The sequence below is a fragment of the Mercenaria mercenaria genome, chromosome 14 (assembly GCF_021730395.1).
Source record: "Mercenaria mercenaria strain notata chromosome 14, MADL_Memer_1, whole genome shotgun sequence".
Lineage (NCBI taxonomy): Eukaryota > Metazoa > Mollusca > Bivalvia > Venerida > Veneridae > Mercenaria > Mercenaria mercenaria.
In genome coordinates, this window is record NC_069374.1 from 54,308,304 (window position 1) to 54,325,881 (window position 17,578).

Consider the following 17,578-nt stretch of genomic DNA (forward strand, 5'->3'; position numbering starts at 1 on the left):
ATTTAAAAACTTTGCCCGTCTAGTATTGAAAAAACACCAATGGGAAGTTGGAGAGATGGAAATATTTTCATCACTTTATTTCCACTACTACATATCGACAGCTGCCTATAACAATCAGAATCTATGTATTATTGACATTTTTACAAGTTGTTTGGAGTTTATAACAATACAAACACATTTGAATACATTTACTAGTTGGTTTAAACCATTTTAATGTAAAATAATATGATATCATTAGGTATTTGATACCACCAAAAAGTAAATTTGCCGAGACAAAATTTGAGTAAATAATATATCTTACGCATTACATAAATATTTCTGGTAAATACATTGTATGATGTTTTATAGATAAGAACATTGCAATAAATATAGAACACCTATATTGTTATTTCCTTAATTATCACTGTGGATGTACAGACAAATAAATGTACAGAAAACATTTTTGTCCCTGAACAGTTATTATACCAGAGTATAAAAATCTAGTGATTTTCAAAATATTTAGCAATTTGTGGTACAATCTCTTCCAACACTTTCTTATTGTTAGAGACTCTGGTAAGCCTTCTGAGTTCTTTGAAATAAACACATCTTTTAAAGCATCTTCCCCACCTCTGTTATGCAACAGTTTTAAGTGATTTATATTCAGACCAGACCCAGCAATGTTTTCAGCGGTAGGTTTTTTTATCACACCTGAATAAATCAACGGATTCAATGATGGCAAATTGAGTGTTTTAGATTTGTTGAAAGCCATGTTATTAGCAATTGCTGACTGAGTAAAACTATGAGCCATTAAATCACTACTTGAGAGGTTCACAAACTTGATTAATTTCCCAAGGGCAACCACATCACCCATGGCATTGTGTGCATCGTATGTTTCACCAAGTAAAGATGACACAAGGTCTACTTGTTTCAGTGATGTGTTCGGATAAAGCTTTCGAAACACTGACATGGAGTCAATGAATGCACATTCTGATAACTTATCCTGAGCTCCAATGTTCTTTAATGTAGACACAAGAATGGGAAAGTCAAATCTGCGACCATTGTGAGCTACTAAACATACACTTTTGAATTTGGATATCCAATTAACAAATTCATCCATAGCAGTTTTTATGGACACTGATTGCACTTTTGTTCCATTTACTGTCATTTCCTCATTATAAAATGATATGCCAGTAACAGTTGTTGCAGCCACAGAAATGGGAACTGTTGGTTTAACATATGTATTGAACTGCTCTCCTGACTGTAACTCCACTGCAGCAATCTGTGTAATCTGCGGAAGCACTCCGTCTTTAACTGCAAAACAATTGAAAAAAAAAAATGTATACATATTCACTTTATTCAGAAGTAAATGTCCATTCCCCTACTTCACTTGCACAGATTGTCCAAATTTTGGAACTGCGGTGGAGATTGTACTCTTGTCCCCAGCTTCTCAGACTGACACTTTGGTCGAAAGAGCTATTGGTGACCCTCCATGAGAAAAATTCTGATACGCATTCCCATGTTAACTGTATATATAATAATGTTGTTGAAACTAGCATAAAAATAGTTCTTCAATGATAACAATGTTATACCAAATCCAAGCTGTCTGGTAGACTATGTTGTACATACAGCAGACACTAGCAACCATGTGTCTGACACCAAAATACAGAAGTTAGTGGACATGATTTCTGAAGTTGTAACAAACTAAACAATTACTCACTCAGGCCTGTTATTTCCAAGTCAAAAGATATAACAGCTGGGGGTCCTGGTAACTGGACAGGTTTAAAATTGCCCCTTGGAATGGAATCTGGAATCTGTTCCACATCTACATTGTCGCCGTGACCAATTCCTGTTATATAAAAGTATAAATGCAAACAAATGTATTCATCTTTTGGTTTTGGTTTCCCTGGCTGCTGTCCTAGTAACAAAAGTAGCTGTAAAATTATAATGAATATGGCAGTTATGTTTTAAAATATCCAAGTGTTAACATATATGAGCCGCACCATGAGAAAACCAACATAGTGGCTTTGTGACCAGCATGAATACAGACCAGCGCAGATCAGGTTCCATGCTGTTCGTTTTCGAAGTCTATTGTAATATGGGGAAACATAAGCGAACAGCATGGATTCTGACCAGACTGCAGATGCGCAGACTGGTCTGAATCTATGGTGGTCGCAAAGTCACTATGTTGGTTTTCTCATGGTGTGGCTCATATGTATTTGTAAAGGGGACCATATCATAACGTACAAGTTCAATATTACAAGACTCTTGAAGAGCTCAGAACATGAAAATCCCCCTTGGTGGAGTCAGTAACTGTAAAAGCAACAATGGGTCTTACATGATATGAAGCCTTAAGTGTAAATAGCCCGGAAACTGTTTTGTAGTCCCTAGACCTATAAAACAATAGGGGATCATCTGCTGGTCATGACAAACCTCCATACAAAGTCTGATGTTCCTAGGCTGAAGCATTTATGAGTTACTGCCCAGACAAAGTTTTGCAGTCAAAGGTCCCCTGAAACCTTTGACCTACTGACCTAAAACAACAGGGTTCTGAAGAAGGGGGGCATAATAAATGTTTACTCACCTGACTGATATGTGTCTCCTTCTAGAGCTTCATTTGCACCTTGATTAGTAGCCCGTTCCTGTTTCAGCACCAGTCGTCTACGTTTAGTGGATGGGGATTGGGCTTTCTGTTGTTTGGTGTGTCGCCGCTTCAAGCACAAACGCCCAAGTCTTCAATCAAACCACTCATACCAACTTGTGCATCTTGAGACTCTGCATGTGCAATGGTCCTGTAGAATTAATTTGAATTATAAAAACAACTGAGAAATATCAAATATTGTTACTGACTTCTATTTTGGAGTCCATAGACTCAAACTATTGCAAAATTTAATGGACTGGCACTTTCCACACTATTCTGAAAAATTATTTTCGATAAGGTGGAATCTATTTTTGTATTTTTATCAAAATCACAGCTTTGGACTCCTGGTTCTAAAAATGTAGAAAAAAAACTTGGTTATCAGAGATTAACTGATTGACTGACTGATAGAATTAAGTGCATATGATATAGAAATCTTTTAAATATCAAGTATATACAACCTAAGGCTATGTGTCTAACAAAAAATAAACATACTCCATTTCATTCTTAAATGCCTCCTCAGCTACGGCTCGTGATGACTCAGCGGAAACTTTCTCCACAACATCTCCTGCCCGAATCTCCATCTTTTTCAAGTTTGCATCTGACACTGTCTTTAGATTTAGTGTAGCTAACATGTTATTTACACGTCTTGGCCCACCCAGACTATCAATCATTGCTGGAAAGATATTGACAGTTTTTCAAGAAAGAAATTAAACCATTATAAAAACATAAATACACGCTTCTCGATATACCGCGGCCCTCGGTATAACGCTGTATGGCCTTGGCGCCCAAATTTTAGAGGGTAAAAAAAAAAAAAAAATCCGCGGATGTTACTTTATGTGATCATAACCAGCGTTAAAACTACAAGTACTTTAACACCTTTCCATGACAACTGTCACAAAAATCAATAATGGTCTGCTAGCTTACTTGTTTGCATATCGCCTTTGTTAAAGTTTCAATACATGTAGACATGTGACAATTAGGCAATCAGTACCGTGTCAAAATTAGATTGTTTGCATAACAAACGTGTAACATTGGTCAGTCAGCTATCAAACCGTTTAAGTTTGCACCAATATAGCAGATGACATGATCACTTGAGTGAATAAAAAATCGAATTTTGTAATAAACTGCAGCCGTTTTTCGTAATCATCACACTCAATTCATCGGAAATAACGAAGATTCGACGCATACTGAGAATGTGCTCCCTTTATAATATCGTATATCAACGACGGTGATTTAAAAAATTTCTATCTTATTTATCGATTTCCTTCATGTAAATCTATTCAAAATTATTTTTTTTAAGACTGTCCACGTTTTTTCTCTTTTAGTTACATACCCCCAGTGCAATTGCAGTGCATATGTAATTCTCACGACCGCGCACTCCTCACACAGCGTTATATATGTTTACTTCCGGGATACACAAATCCAATTTTCTTTTATAATCACGACAAAATGAGAAGATGACACAGCGTTATAATTCTTTTAATGTATTTTTCAGTAGCATTTAAGGTAAATAAATGTCCCGTTTATACGATTTTTATTTCTTATTAACATAAAACAGCGTCCAAAATACGTTACCGGTGGGTGGGGTATTGCGTATACCGCTGATACGATCAACCCGCGTTATAAATTTAACCCCGCTAGATCCGCGGGTCTCGAACCTTGGACCCCGACGACAGCGTTATAACGGGGTCCCAGTGTATTAAAATCCCGCTACGGGAAATTTTGATAATGCTGTTGTGGAGAGGTTTTTGCTGTAGAGAGGGCCGCTCTGGAGATGTTGCACTGTAATGTACATCACCCAAAGCTTGCTGTGAACTGCTCAGGCTGTGCCAGATACATGAACTTGCAATAGTTTGGCCTAGAAACTGCATCTCAGTTTCTGGCTCCATATGGCAGAGTATTTGGTCTTTTCTGTCTTTGTCCAGACAACCACCATCTTGTCACAGCAGGTTTTGCGTCATCACTCTCTAAGGGCAACATCAGCAACTTTGATTCGCATCAAAGTGTCAAGGACTTCAGCTCCTAGCCTACACCTCCAGTCAGACTTTATTCTCTTCATTGTGGAAAATGCTCTCTCACATGAGGCATTAGCCAGTGGCAAGACATTTGTCAGATGTATTATTTTAAGTATATCTTTATAGTCACCCTTATCTTGGTCCATTTGACTAACTAGCTGCCAAACTAAAAGTGGATGTTTGTTGGTATATCTTGCATTTCCAGATACATGAAACTTCAGATCAGCCCATTGGCTAAGTGCATTGACCAAGTTACAGTCAGCATTGGTTAAAACTGTTTGATAATGCCTGTAGATAACCCTGACATCACCAGTGCAATACTGCAAAAGAGCATCTCTCTCAGTAGCTAGTGGCCAGTTTTTATGATCAAAAGCATTACAAGCCAGGAATATTTCATCAGTTGTCAAATTTTCTAATCTAGATGACAAACAGTCCAGTACTGACTGTGTGATCCTACGTCTGTCATTGACCAATGTATCATTAGTGAGCAAATTAAGGAGCTGAACACCATGAAACTTTCCATCTCTTATCTGTTCTTTAATCTCAATGACAGATGGACCATCATTGTCAATTAATGCCCTTAAGGCAGTTTCAGCACTCTGGAGTTTTGTCACAGCACTGTAAACTGTGACGACCCCAAATGTTAAGGGATCATGGCTTGGCCATGAATGTGACCTTCTGACCTACCCTCTTAATATTTAAGCATCAGTTTGCCATTTGAAACTTGTGGCTCATAATACTAAGGTGAGTAATCCAGGGTCATAATGACACTCTTTTTATGCCCCAGAAGGTGGGCATATTAAAATCGCACTGTCCGTGCGTCCGGTTAATTCTTGTCCGGGCTGTAACTCTTCCATTCATAAAGAGATTTTAAAATCACTTGGCGTAAATGTTGACTATAAGGAGACGATGTGTCATGCACAAGATCCAGACCCTAGCTCCAAGGTCAAGGTCAAACTTAGAGGTCAAATGTTATCATGGTCTGTTTCGTGTCCAGTCCATAACTCTGCCATTCATCTAGGGATTTTGAAATAAATTGGCATAAATGTTCACCATAATGAGCCGACATGTCATGCCCAAGACCCGGACCCCTAACTCCAAGGTCAAGGTCAAACTTATAGGTCAAATGTTATCATGGTCTGTTTCGTGTCCAGTCCATAACTCTGCCATTCATCTAGGGATTTTGAAATAAATTGGCATAAATGTTCACCGTAACGAGCCGACATGTCATGCCCAAGACCCGGACCCCTAATTCCAAGGTCAAGGTCACACTTAGAGGTAAAATGTTATCATGGTGACTGGTCTGTTTCGTGTCCGGTCCATAACTCTCCCATTCATCAAGTGATTTTGAAATCAGTTGGCATAAATGTTCACCATAATGAGATGTGTCATGCGCAAGACCCAGAGCCCTAGCTCCAAGGTCAAGGTCACACTTAGAGGTAAAATGTTATCATGGTCTGTTTCATGTCTGGTTCCTTACTCTGCCATTCATCAAAGGATTTTGAAATCACTTGGCATAAATGTTCCTCATAATGAGAAGACATGTCATGCGCAAGATCCAGACCCCTAGCTCTAAGGTCAAAGTCACAGAAGTCAAAGGTATTTCTTGTCTGGTTTATAACTCTGCCATTTATCAAGGGATTTGAAAATAATTTGATACAAGTATATTCTAAAATGTCATTTTCACTATACAAATTATATAGAGAGCTATTCTACTTTGCCCAGCATCCATGTTGGCGTCAATTCCACATCCATATCTTGGTTAAAGTTCTGATTTACTTTCTGATGCACTTCCACTATTTCTCTTATTACTGGATGAATTTGCTTTATACTCTGTTGGAACTGAATGGACATGTTTCAAACTTAAAATGGTTGTTACTCACAACATATGGCACAAGGTCCATAACTCTGACAGTGACTGACACCAAATTTTCATGAACTGTGCACCTTTTTAGCTTAGAATTTTAGATTATTTTGGATGAATTTTCACTATATGTCATCACATTATATGATGCATGGGCCATAACTCTTGCACCAATATTTTGAATAATATCCCCTTTTTAGCAGTTCTGGTTAATTGTGGTGCACTTTCACTATATCTCATATTACATAATGGGTTTGATTCAAACTTGAAATAGTTCTTCCTTTTTGTCCTCAGGATAATTAACAAAGTCAATAACTCTTGTACAAATATTTCATGTCCCTTTTTATTTAGAAATTTCTGTTGACTTCTGTGCTTTTTCTATGTGTCTTTGTTGCTACTAAATGATTTTGGATCAAACTTGAAATGATTGTTCCACATTTCACCAATATAACATGACACACAGCCCATAACTCTGACATCATTACTTTATAGATTTTGTCCTCAGAACTTCATACTAGTTTTTTTTGTCATTTTGAGCTTTTGTTTTAATTGTGAAGTGGCCATTTGTAGTTGTGAAGCAGCTGAATATCTTCCTCAGTTATATAGAGAAACAATGCCCTTGTATGTGTTGAAATCACTGAACATGTTGGGATCACTGTATGCGTTGATATGGCAGTATCGGAAGGACCTGTAATTGTGTCGGTTGAAGAAAAAAGGCTTTAAAAATCATAATTCCATGTTATGTTATCATGTACAGTGCAACCTCTCTAAAGCAACACCCTTTGGGAGACGCAATTATTGACCTCTGTTGAGAGGTTGTTGCTCTACAGAGGTTAAATTGATAGTAAATTTCAGCTATGGGAAACTTTGATGACGCTGTTGTGGAGAGGTTTTTGCTGTAGAGAGGGCCGCTCTGTAGAGGTTGCACTGTATTGTTTTCCCGCACAATAAATATAATAATGTTTAACAAAATGTGATTAGATCTGAAATATTAAAAAGCTTCTTATAAATGTTTTTGTCTTTGACAGAATGAACAGATCCACAAAATGTTGATATCGAAGTTGTCTGCCATTACTAAAGGAATTAAAATGGAGAAACACTGAAGAAAAAGAACTCAGAAATTCGGTACGGGCTTTGCAGATGCAAACGAGAAGAATGCATTTGAAGTGTCTAATGATGGAGCAGTTAAAGGTGTGAATTATAAAACCATTTAGAGTTGCTCTTGTCCATCCGTCCTTCCATTAGTCCGCCTCAATTTGTGTCATTCATATTTCAAAAAGTATTTGACCGAGATCATCAAAGATTGTCATTCAGCATGTGAAGCAGTACACAAGGCAATTTAATTTGGATCTCACAAAGTCAGACCAGAGTTATAGCTTTTACAGATTTTATGCTCAAAAAATCAGAAAATTAATCGGCATTCTCTGCAACAAAGTACTGATGTGTCAGTCGCAGTGCAAATATGGTCACATAACTGGAGATTTTGTTTCTGGCAACCAGTTAGTTAAGTCATCCCGGACTGACTGCACATTTTTGAGTCGGCTAAACGCTGTCAAGCGTTTGACGAGTCCTTGCTATCGCACGATTTCTCATTCTTAAATGGCCTCACAACACAGCGAAGTGATGTAGTTCCATTGGATTGTCTCTAATTTCAAAGAGTTCATTGATCGAATGAAGTTCATTTATGTCAACCCTATTTGCTATGACCAATATACGATGTAATCTGTCATATTTATGACTTGTAATTGTGCAATACTCGAATAAAGCCACGTATTTTCTTCCGCGGTAACTCATTAAGCATAAACACGCATAACGATTCTGCGGGATTTGGTAATACATTTGCGCATATGATTATGGTGACGAATTTTATGCCCTTTTGTCACAAAATAGCAAATATGATGTTCACAAATTCAAATAAAAACTGCATATTAACTCATTAGCCAAATTATCCATTTGTTACCCTGTCCGTTTCAAAAAATAATCTTTAAAATCATTGCGCAAATAACAAATTTATTGTGCTGTGCATTTTATGAATTGCGCAGGCTTACAAAGCTTGCGTAACATCCAGCGAAAGACAAAATATAGTTCCAGAACATACTGCTAGTATTTTATTGAGTGTGTACCTCTGAAAGCATTGGAATGTCTCTTATCAAAGAGTTTACTACATCGATGAAATTAAATTATGACAGCTTCATTTTAAGTGACCCGAATAAGATATGTGCAGTACGTTAATTCTTCCACGAGACTTCGCGGATGAATCCTAACTACATTCTGGACACTTCTCGGCGAACACGCGTGACCTGTTTATAACAACGCTTCTACGACTTTGCGTGGGTTGAATTTTGCAGTCAGTAAACGGATAAATTATCGGAAGAAGAAGCTCTTACTGGTTTGTTTAGTTACTACTGATATTAAAAATGATATTAATTCTTATTTTTCGAGAAATAAACAAATCGGCGAAACATTAAATTGTATTTTCTTGTAGTTTTTGAAATCGAAAGTAGATCGTCTATGTTTGGCTGCTTTGACGAAACGAAACAACTTTTTGATGAAAAGATTTAAATAAGAGGTAATTTAACCGTAAACTTCAATGTCAGATACTGCCAATTGCTGCTAAATGTCTTCGTATCATCACAATTTGTAAAATATATTGTTGAAACTGGAGAAAAGTGTAATCATATCCGGATATAATATTTTGGGGAAATATCGAGCTGTGTTATGAAATTTTAACATTCAAGTAACATACATGATAGATATTATTGTAACAGAAATGATTCTAGAATTTATTTTTATTACACCTACATATAATCTATGTCAGACTCGTATTCTAGTCCTGAAGCATGATCTGAAAGTAAAAAGATGAAGTGACAGTCATACTTTAGATATTGTAATACTAGAAAGAATCTAGGTAATATTTAGAAATTGAAACAGAAGATTTTCAGTTAAAATCGCACCAAAGGCTGTATCAAGGGTCTACATATTCAAAAATTTCTTGTGGTAATACCCCAAACCCTACTTGCAGGAGGGGGTATCCTCCCAGACCCTTCCCCACATATTGCCACTTTACAGTTTGATACATTTGCCCTTTTACCACCTGCCGCAATGCCCGTTTCAAAATCTGACTGCAATTTAAAGCGGAAAGAAACACCCCTCCCCACACCCACCCTGCTACCGACCACGTAAAAATGGCTCAAACATTTTCTGCCCAGTCTGGGCCTGCCTGTCTACATGAATCAAAATGGATAATTGAAAGTGGATGGATTTCGGGATAACAGACATCATTTTTAAGGGGTTAACAAGTCTGAAATAGAATAAATGATAGTTTTAACTAAAAAAGAACTGCATTTATTAATATCGGTTACACTATATATTGACACTCAGCAACATTTACATACATGTATCTCTAAACGCAAAAGTAAGTATACTTTAAATTGACATCACTTATAATATGATTTAACAATACCTAACATATGACAAGGCTATCGCCAGGCCCATTATAATATCTGTAAAATATCAGTTCTTTCGTCCATCCGTTACAAATTGTATGTGGCAATCCGCGCTGTAAAATTTTAATATTATAAATTGTCATATTCAAATTGTATCATGTGCGAATATATACCAGCCGATAATTGCCTCTTCTGGCAATGCCGGAGGCAAATGTTTACTGGAAAAATATATAAAGTCATGGGCAGTATCTTAGTGTCAGCTGTCAAATTGTAGTTTGTACTTTCAACATTTTTATTTCTGCGAGCCACTTCAATTTTAGAGAAATATATTGGGTTTAAATACTTGTATAATGTCAATCAAAGTTTTACTAGGCATCGACCGAATGTTCATTTCATTTATTGTAACAAAATCTCTCTTTAGTTGGGGAAAAAAACTGAAAACAAACTGAAACTGGTAGACTATACTGTCAGTACATCAATCATTAGCCGACTCAGGCCCTTCAGGCCTTTGATTATCATCTTTTGTTACATTTTTCACTCAACAATGGGCTGTGGCATTCTTGTTGGGTTGCAATATCTTTTATCTCTGGTTTCCAATTTGTGGGAGTGTGTGTCCAACAATGCAGACTTATTTGTGTTAGGAAAAAGAAGTGTCGGGCAGCCAATTAGCTCAGTCGCTTGAGCACTTTGCATAGGAGTTGTCCTTGGTTTGAGCAACAGAATGACTGCATATTTTTCTTACCCTGTGCATTAAGGTAAAGGTGGAAAAATTAACTGTGAATATTTCTTTATTTCTTGAATTAAATTAACTATCATAAATCCGAAAGCTTAGTGTAATGGCAATTTTTTAACATACTATATATAGTATTATTTTTGCATAAAAAAGAAAAGCATATAATTAAAAGACGGTACCTTCCAAAGAAGATTTAAGGAAAACAAATCTGAATTAACTAATCTGATCTGAGTCAATATAAAAAGGCCCCTCCCTAGCGAAAATCTAATTTAAGTAGAGAAATGTCTAAAAGTCCACATAACAAAGATTTTAGTGCGCATATTTTTTTTGGTTGGGTTTAAAGTAGCACCGACAATTATAGGTCATAGTCGACTTTCCAGCTTTGATGGTGGAGAAAGACCCTAGGTGCCCCTTTATGCATTACTTCATCACGAGCAGGCACCTGGGTAGAACCACTGACCTTCCGTAAGCCAGCTGGATGGCTTCCTCACATGAAGAATGAAGAATTCAATGCTCGAACCTACATCGATGAGGGGCAAGTGATTTGAAGCCAGCGACCTTAACCACTCGGCCACGGAGGCCCCTTAGTGCAAATGAAAGACGAACATTGAATCCTGTCAGTTTACCAGTATTCCACCTTAGGGCTAATTAGAAAAGTTAGGCTGACTTTATGAATTTCATGATATGGAAATAAAATAGCACCGGTTTTGGTAGACAAATTAATTGAGCCGTGCCATGAGAAAATCAACATAGTGGGTTTCAACAGTTTCTCCAATTCCAATAGGCTTTAAAAGCGAACAGCATGGATCCTAACCAGAATGTGCGGATGTGCAGGCTGTTCTGGATCCATGCTGGTCGCAAACCCGCTATGTCAGTTTTCTTATGGCCCGGCTCAGTTGTAGTTTGTATAGTTTGAGGTAGCAGGGTACACTTTGAATTTTGGCCCCCGTTAATATTTATAATAGAAATTTGTGATTTTGGAAGTCTGTAAATTAAAGTGAAAGATAATGACTGTTAACTCTTTAGAAAATTTGAACAGCTGATACATGTAGCATTCTGATGTCAATTGTATAAATAAACTGCTGCTAGCTTTGTATGAATTGATGAGTCAACTTGGCAGGGAAATTCACATCATAGAAGGGTTCCATGCCTGTTGATTGATATTCGGGAGCATTTTTGCTATTCTGTGAAAAACGAGATGGATGGGCACCCATTCCATTAATATCCTGTAGTTCAATAGGGACTATTAAGTTGAGAAATGCAATTGTAGAATTGGACCTTGTTCCTGCAACAGGATCATTGCAGGGTGTTCCAAAAGTGAAAAATTGATTTTGGCGTATTATTTTTAATGGAATATTTAAAAAATTTTTGATAACTTTCTGTACTCTTGTATATAAGTCCTGATCTTGTCATTAATTTAAAGCAAAAGACATGCACGCAATTTATAAAATGGCCACCCTGATTCTGCTCATTAGGGAAGTGGAATATGACTTGCTACATATCTAATACACAAGACAATTGTATATCAAAAGTAAAGTGTGATATTTTTCCTTTTATTTGAGTCATATTATATTCTGGTCAGATGCAGACATATTTTTGCTCAATGTAAATGTTTTTTTTTATCAGTATTTGGTTAAAATCTTTAGGCCACATTATTTATGTGCAATTCTTGTACATTTAATTAAACGTTTTAATCAGAACTTCAACTTCAACAGTGTACTGATTTCCATGTTTCTTATTTTGCCATAAATATGTATTTTTCTTGAATAATTATAAAAATTAAATTCAAAATTACAACTAAAGCTATAAATTATTAGGACACTGAAATTTCGATCAATATGTAGCATTGTACTTTATATTTTTAGATTCTTTCATTAACCAAATGACAGATTTTATCCCTGTTAAGAATTTCTTAAATCACTTTTCCTGTAGCTATCAAATTCAATAGACAGAATTTTAAGGCATTTTGTTTTCCTTCTAAATATTAGCTAGGTGGATTTTTAAACTGGTTTCTGTCTAAGATGATTTGCATATTTCACTGCGTATTACTGCTTATAGGTTTGAATCCATGTTCTATCAATCTTCAGTAAGCTGAGTCCGCCTTACAACTAAGGAGGGTTTCTGAGATTTTTCTGTGCGGAAGTTTTCGTAGGGGAGTGATCAAAAGCGAAAGAAAACTAAAAAGGCATTTTTCACAGCAACAGATCAGGCAGACAAAATATGAGCTGCATTTGTTAAAAACTCTTCATCATCAAAATAGACAATGCACACTTCTCTCATGGCGTACTAATAACTGTCATAGCATAAACTTTAAAACACATTTTCGGTAGAGCAATACGTTTGGGATTTTATCCAATCAATCGTAACAATGGTCACCTGCTTTGAATGCACTCATGAGGGGACTAACAAAATAGGTATAGTAGTCGCAACTTGACCGCGATGGTTGACCTTAGGCTGATTATTCATATTGATTATTTCATTGTAGAAATTTGGTGTGCATAGGGTAGCCGTGTATTTAAATTTATAAATGCAATGAGATGAAGGTTTTAGTAATACGTACACACCTTTCCAATAATAGGTTGTGCTTCGTTATGTATTATAATACAAAGGTCAACCATCGGGGTCAAGTTGCGTCCACTATAAAGCAGCTTACATAAACAGTAATATTGGGCACATTTTATTGCAACACGTCTGTCAGCCCCGCTAGCTCAGTGGTTAAGCATTGATGTTTGAAATGTCGAATTATGCTGGCCGTAGGTTTGAACTGAGGTTGGTGTACTTTTTTATTTCTCTTTCAGAGTAACCACCGTGATCATTCATTTTTCCTGGAATATATTAATATATTTAGATAGAAATATTAATAAATTAATTTCTGTTTAAAGGTGACCAGACATTAGCTGTAAACACATCGTATTATGAATGCATAGTCACGAAAACACTCGGAAATTTTGTGCAGGTTACATTCCTCTCTGGTATATTGCCAGTATTAGTGTAGTCAACTTATCCGAGGCGTCCACGTCTGTTTTTGCAAAGAGAAACGTTGTTTCAGTATAAGAATGATGCTAAATGCATACTACAAAATATTCTAAAGGTTGTTTCAAGCAACATCATTTTTCCATATTTTAGTTTGTTATTGTATACCGTAGTGCTGTATTACTGCATTTTGAATATTTTCAATTGTCTTTGAAAAAAAATGTAATTAAAACATAAATAAAAAAGAAAGATTTAAAAAAGTATAAATCATGGTAGGATTCGACCTAACGCGACAATAGAAATAAAAATAATCGCACATGTAAGGCTAACGCTCTACGGTCGGTACTAATCTTCTACTTCAAAGTAAGCGTTCCAGTTAGTAATATAATATAAAAGTGTTTACTTAGATAATGATAATTCTTGATTACCTTCCTGACTTGAACTCGTCCAAATAGTCACTTCGAAGTTATCAGACACGGACTGTACATTATTAAATCTTCAGGTGTATTTTTGGCATTGTTTTGATTGGCTTATAATAAAGAGAATGCAATAAATCACTTCTACTTTTAACTTGAATTTAGTTGCGAATTTTAGGTTCTGTCTTGGATTTTTAACAGACAAAATAAATTATAATTTACTATGATATACCTATATATATTATATATAGATACATATATATATATTTTTTTTAATGTAGCCAATCTACCAGTATGTCCAATATTATATAACAACCAATTCTCTTTGAAAATCTCTAAAATAGACTTGCATTTGTCACTATCACACAAAATAAGAGAAAAATTACAAAAGTTTAAATTTTGTGACAGTTCTTTATAAATTATCAGTCTAGTGGCTAGAAATAGGTGAAATTCCTAAATCAATGAAAAACTGTCAATGCAGGAGTTGTCCATTTTGCTTAAGATATATATCTAGATGGTAATGTATTAGATATCAAATATGTTTGTTTTTGTAAGGCGTTGAAATATATACACATATTCAGTAAATAGGTGCACTCATAACGCTATCATTTCACGCTTAAAAACCCATACAAGTTGAATTTGAAACTTTAAGGTACCAATTCCCTATATGATAGGACGGGTCATAATTAACACTCAAGATAACCCGTAATCAAATGATTTATTAGTTGCACTCTTTGTTCACACAGCTATCTGCATGTTTATTTGGGTATGTATATAGTGAGTTAGCTTATCAAAGGGTATTTCGCTATTTGGTTTTGGACACTGAAAACTAATTTATGAAAATGTACAGAATATTCATTAGTGCCAGGTCAATACTTACAAACGATAGTGTGATAAGCTAAATACTGAAAACATGATAAAATAATTTAATTTCATTTGCATAATTTTGTTTTGGTTTTTGCTGGCATGCATTTTTTTTTTTAAATGAAGGGAAAAAAAATTTGTGGACATTTTTTTGTTTGCTGGGATTTCAATTTCGTGGATTGACGCATTATTCTGTGTTTTCACAGTTGGACCTTAGTATTGAAGATAATTTAAAAAGTATTAAAGTATAATGAGCTTATCTTATAAGTGTATGTTTTAGTTATGTGTTTAACTTGGAAAATCAGAATTACAATCAAATTTAAAAATTACACTATTCGGTTAGAATGATCCCAATATGACCTTGAATTGTGTCGCAGTCAAAACTGGCAATGAAGATGAATGAGGGCAGGCCGATCTTGCTTTTTGCAATCAGTTGATGAAAAACAATGCTGTATTTTAACCCTTCTGTCAAATTGTAAATTATTTTATTTATGATTAAAATCAAAGAACATTGAATATCCTTAATGTCTTAGTCTACATTACTTATGGAAATACTGGTAGTTTATTGCAGAATGGCATGTTCTGAAACTGTATGATTATTTTGTGATTTACAGCAACAGTCACCAGGTAACAGGCTGCTAAGGACATGACAGAGATGGCACAGGGAATTATGTTTATTGACATTTGTGAAAACACATAAAGTAAAACAGGTAAATTTTTATCAAATTTTAACTCTTGAGTTTTTTTATACATGTATGTAAATACATCTATTTATTATGTACCCTCCCCCCCCCCCCCACATTCAAAGAAGGAGGGGTATATTGTTTTTCAGATGTCGGTCGGTCTGTCTGTTGTATTATGCCCCTCTTCAAAGAAGGAGGGGTATATTGTTTTGCAGATGTCTGTCGGTCAGTCTGTTCGTTGGTCGGTCGGTCTGTATGTAGACTAGTCCGTTCCGGATGATAACTCAAGAACGCTTGGGCCTAGGATCATGAAAGTTAATAGGAAGGTTGGTCATCACCTGCAGATGACCCCTATTGATTTTGAGATCTGTAATGTTAAAGGTCAAGGTCACAGTGACCCCGAACAGTTAAACGCTTTCCGGTTGGTAACTCAAGAACGCTTCGGTCTAGGATCATGGAAGTTGATAGAGAGGTTGGTTATGATCGGCAGATGACCCCAATTGATTTTGAGGTCAGTATGTCAAAGTTCAAGGTCACAGTGACCCGGAACAAACAGTTTCTGGATGATAACTCAGGATTGCTTGGGCCTATGATCAAGAAAGGTGATGGGGAGGTCGGTCATGACCAGCAGGTGACCTCTGTTGATTTTGAGGTCAGTAGGTCAAAGGTCAAAGTCACAGTGACCAGGAACAGTAAAACGGTTTCTGGGCGATAACTCAAGAACGCTTGGGCCTAGGATCAGGAAAAATGATTGGAAGATTGATCATGACCAGCAGATGACCCATATTGATTTTGAGGTCATTTGGTCAAAGTTCAAGACAGATTGGTCAGGAACATTTAAACGGTTTCTGGAAGATAACTTGAGAACGCTTAGGCCAAGGGTCATGAAGGATGATAGAGAGGTTCATCATGACCAGCAGATGAGTCCTATTGATTTTAAGGTCAGTAGGTTAAAGGTCAAGGTTACAGTGACCCAGAACATTTAAACTGTTTCTAGACAATAACTTGAAAACACTTGGGCCCAGGATCATGAAACATGATAGGGAGGTTGGTCATGACCTGTAGATGACCCCAATAGATTTTGAGGTCTGTGGGCTAAAGGTCAAGGTCACATTGACCTGGAACAGGTAAACCCTTTCCAGACAATACCTTGAGAACGCTTGGGCCTAGGATCATTAAACTTAATAGGGAGGTTGATCATGACCAGCAGATGACCCCTGTTGATTTTGAGGTCAATAGGTCAAAGGTCAATGTCACATTGAACCAGAACAGTAGAACTTTTGTTTACAGTGAGCAAATAATTTCTGTTGATTGTTCAATTACTGAATGCATCAAGGGGGGCATTTTATGTTTGACGAGCTCTTGTTGAATTAGAATTATAATCCATTTTCAGCAATAACTGAAGGCATTCTGTACTTAAGAGATTGATGGCCTTCCATCAAATTTGGTCACTAGCACATGTTTGACTGTAATAGCTGAATTTTATGCAAATTCAGTCATCTCCACGGGTTTCACTGTTCATGGGTCGGGTGGCCTTGTTCACATTTGGTCACTAGAATAGGATTGACAATACTTAAGTGGCCTTTGTTCACATGTAGTTGTAAGTTACTCATAACCATATAGGTTATCAGTATTCAAAGGTTCACATGTGGATATCAGCAAAAAGTTGCCTGTACTTTAGAGTTAATATGTGGCCATCAGTGCAGCTAGTGTGAACATAATAATCTGATGACCTTAGATCGAATTTTGGTAATCAGAACAGGCCCGATAGTACTTAAGAAGAAGGTGACCTTGGTTTTACATATGGTCATTGGCCCTAAGCGTTCATGTGTGTTCATCATGTATGATTGTGATTAACAGTTAGGTGACTTTGGTCCGCAGGCGGTCATGAGCAAAGGTTTGATTGTGCTTAAGAGCCAAGTGGCCTTGGTCAAAAATGGACATCAGTTTGACCATATTTATTAGCT

At 36.3% G+C, this 17,578-nt stretch overlaps 1 protein-coding gene across 1 annotated transcript; it reads right to left on the reverse strand.

Annotated features, from left to right (window-relative positions):
• Positions 1-318: 318 nt before the first annotated feature.
• On the reverse strand, positions 319-2,710 carry LOC123534572 (uncharacterized). Its single transcript, XM_045316869.2, has 3 exons — positions 2,561-2,710; positions 1,697-1,825; positions 319-1,290 (listed from the first exon to the last, which is right to left on the reverse strand). The coding sequence occupies exon 3, from the start codon at positions 1,142-1,144 to the stop codon at positions 401-403; it is 744 nt and encodes a 247-aa protein (XP_045172804.2). The 5' UTR covers positions 1,145-1,290; positions 1,697-1,825; positions 2,561-2,710; the 3' UTR covers positions 319-400.
• Positions 2,711-17,578: the final 14,868 nt, after the last annotated feature.

Coding starts and splice junctions, on each gene's coding strand:
- LOC123534572 (XM_045316869.2), bottom strand. CDS start 1,144: ATGACAGTAAATGGAACAAAAGTGCAATCAGTGTCCATAAAAACTGCT.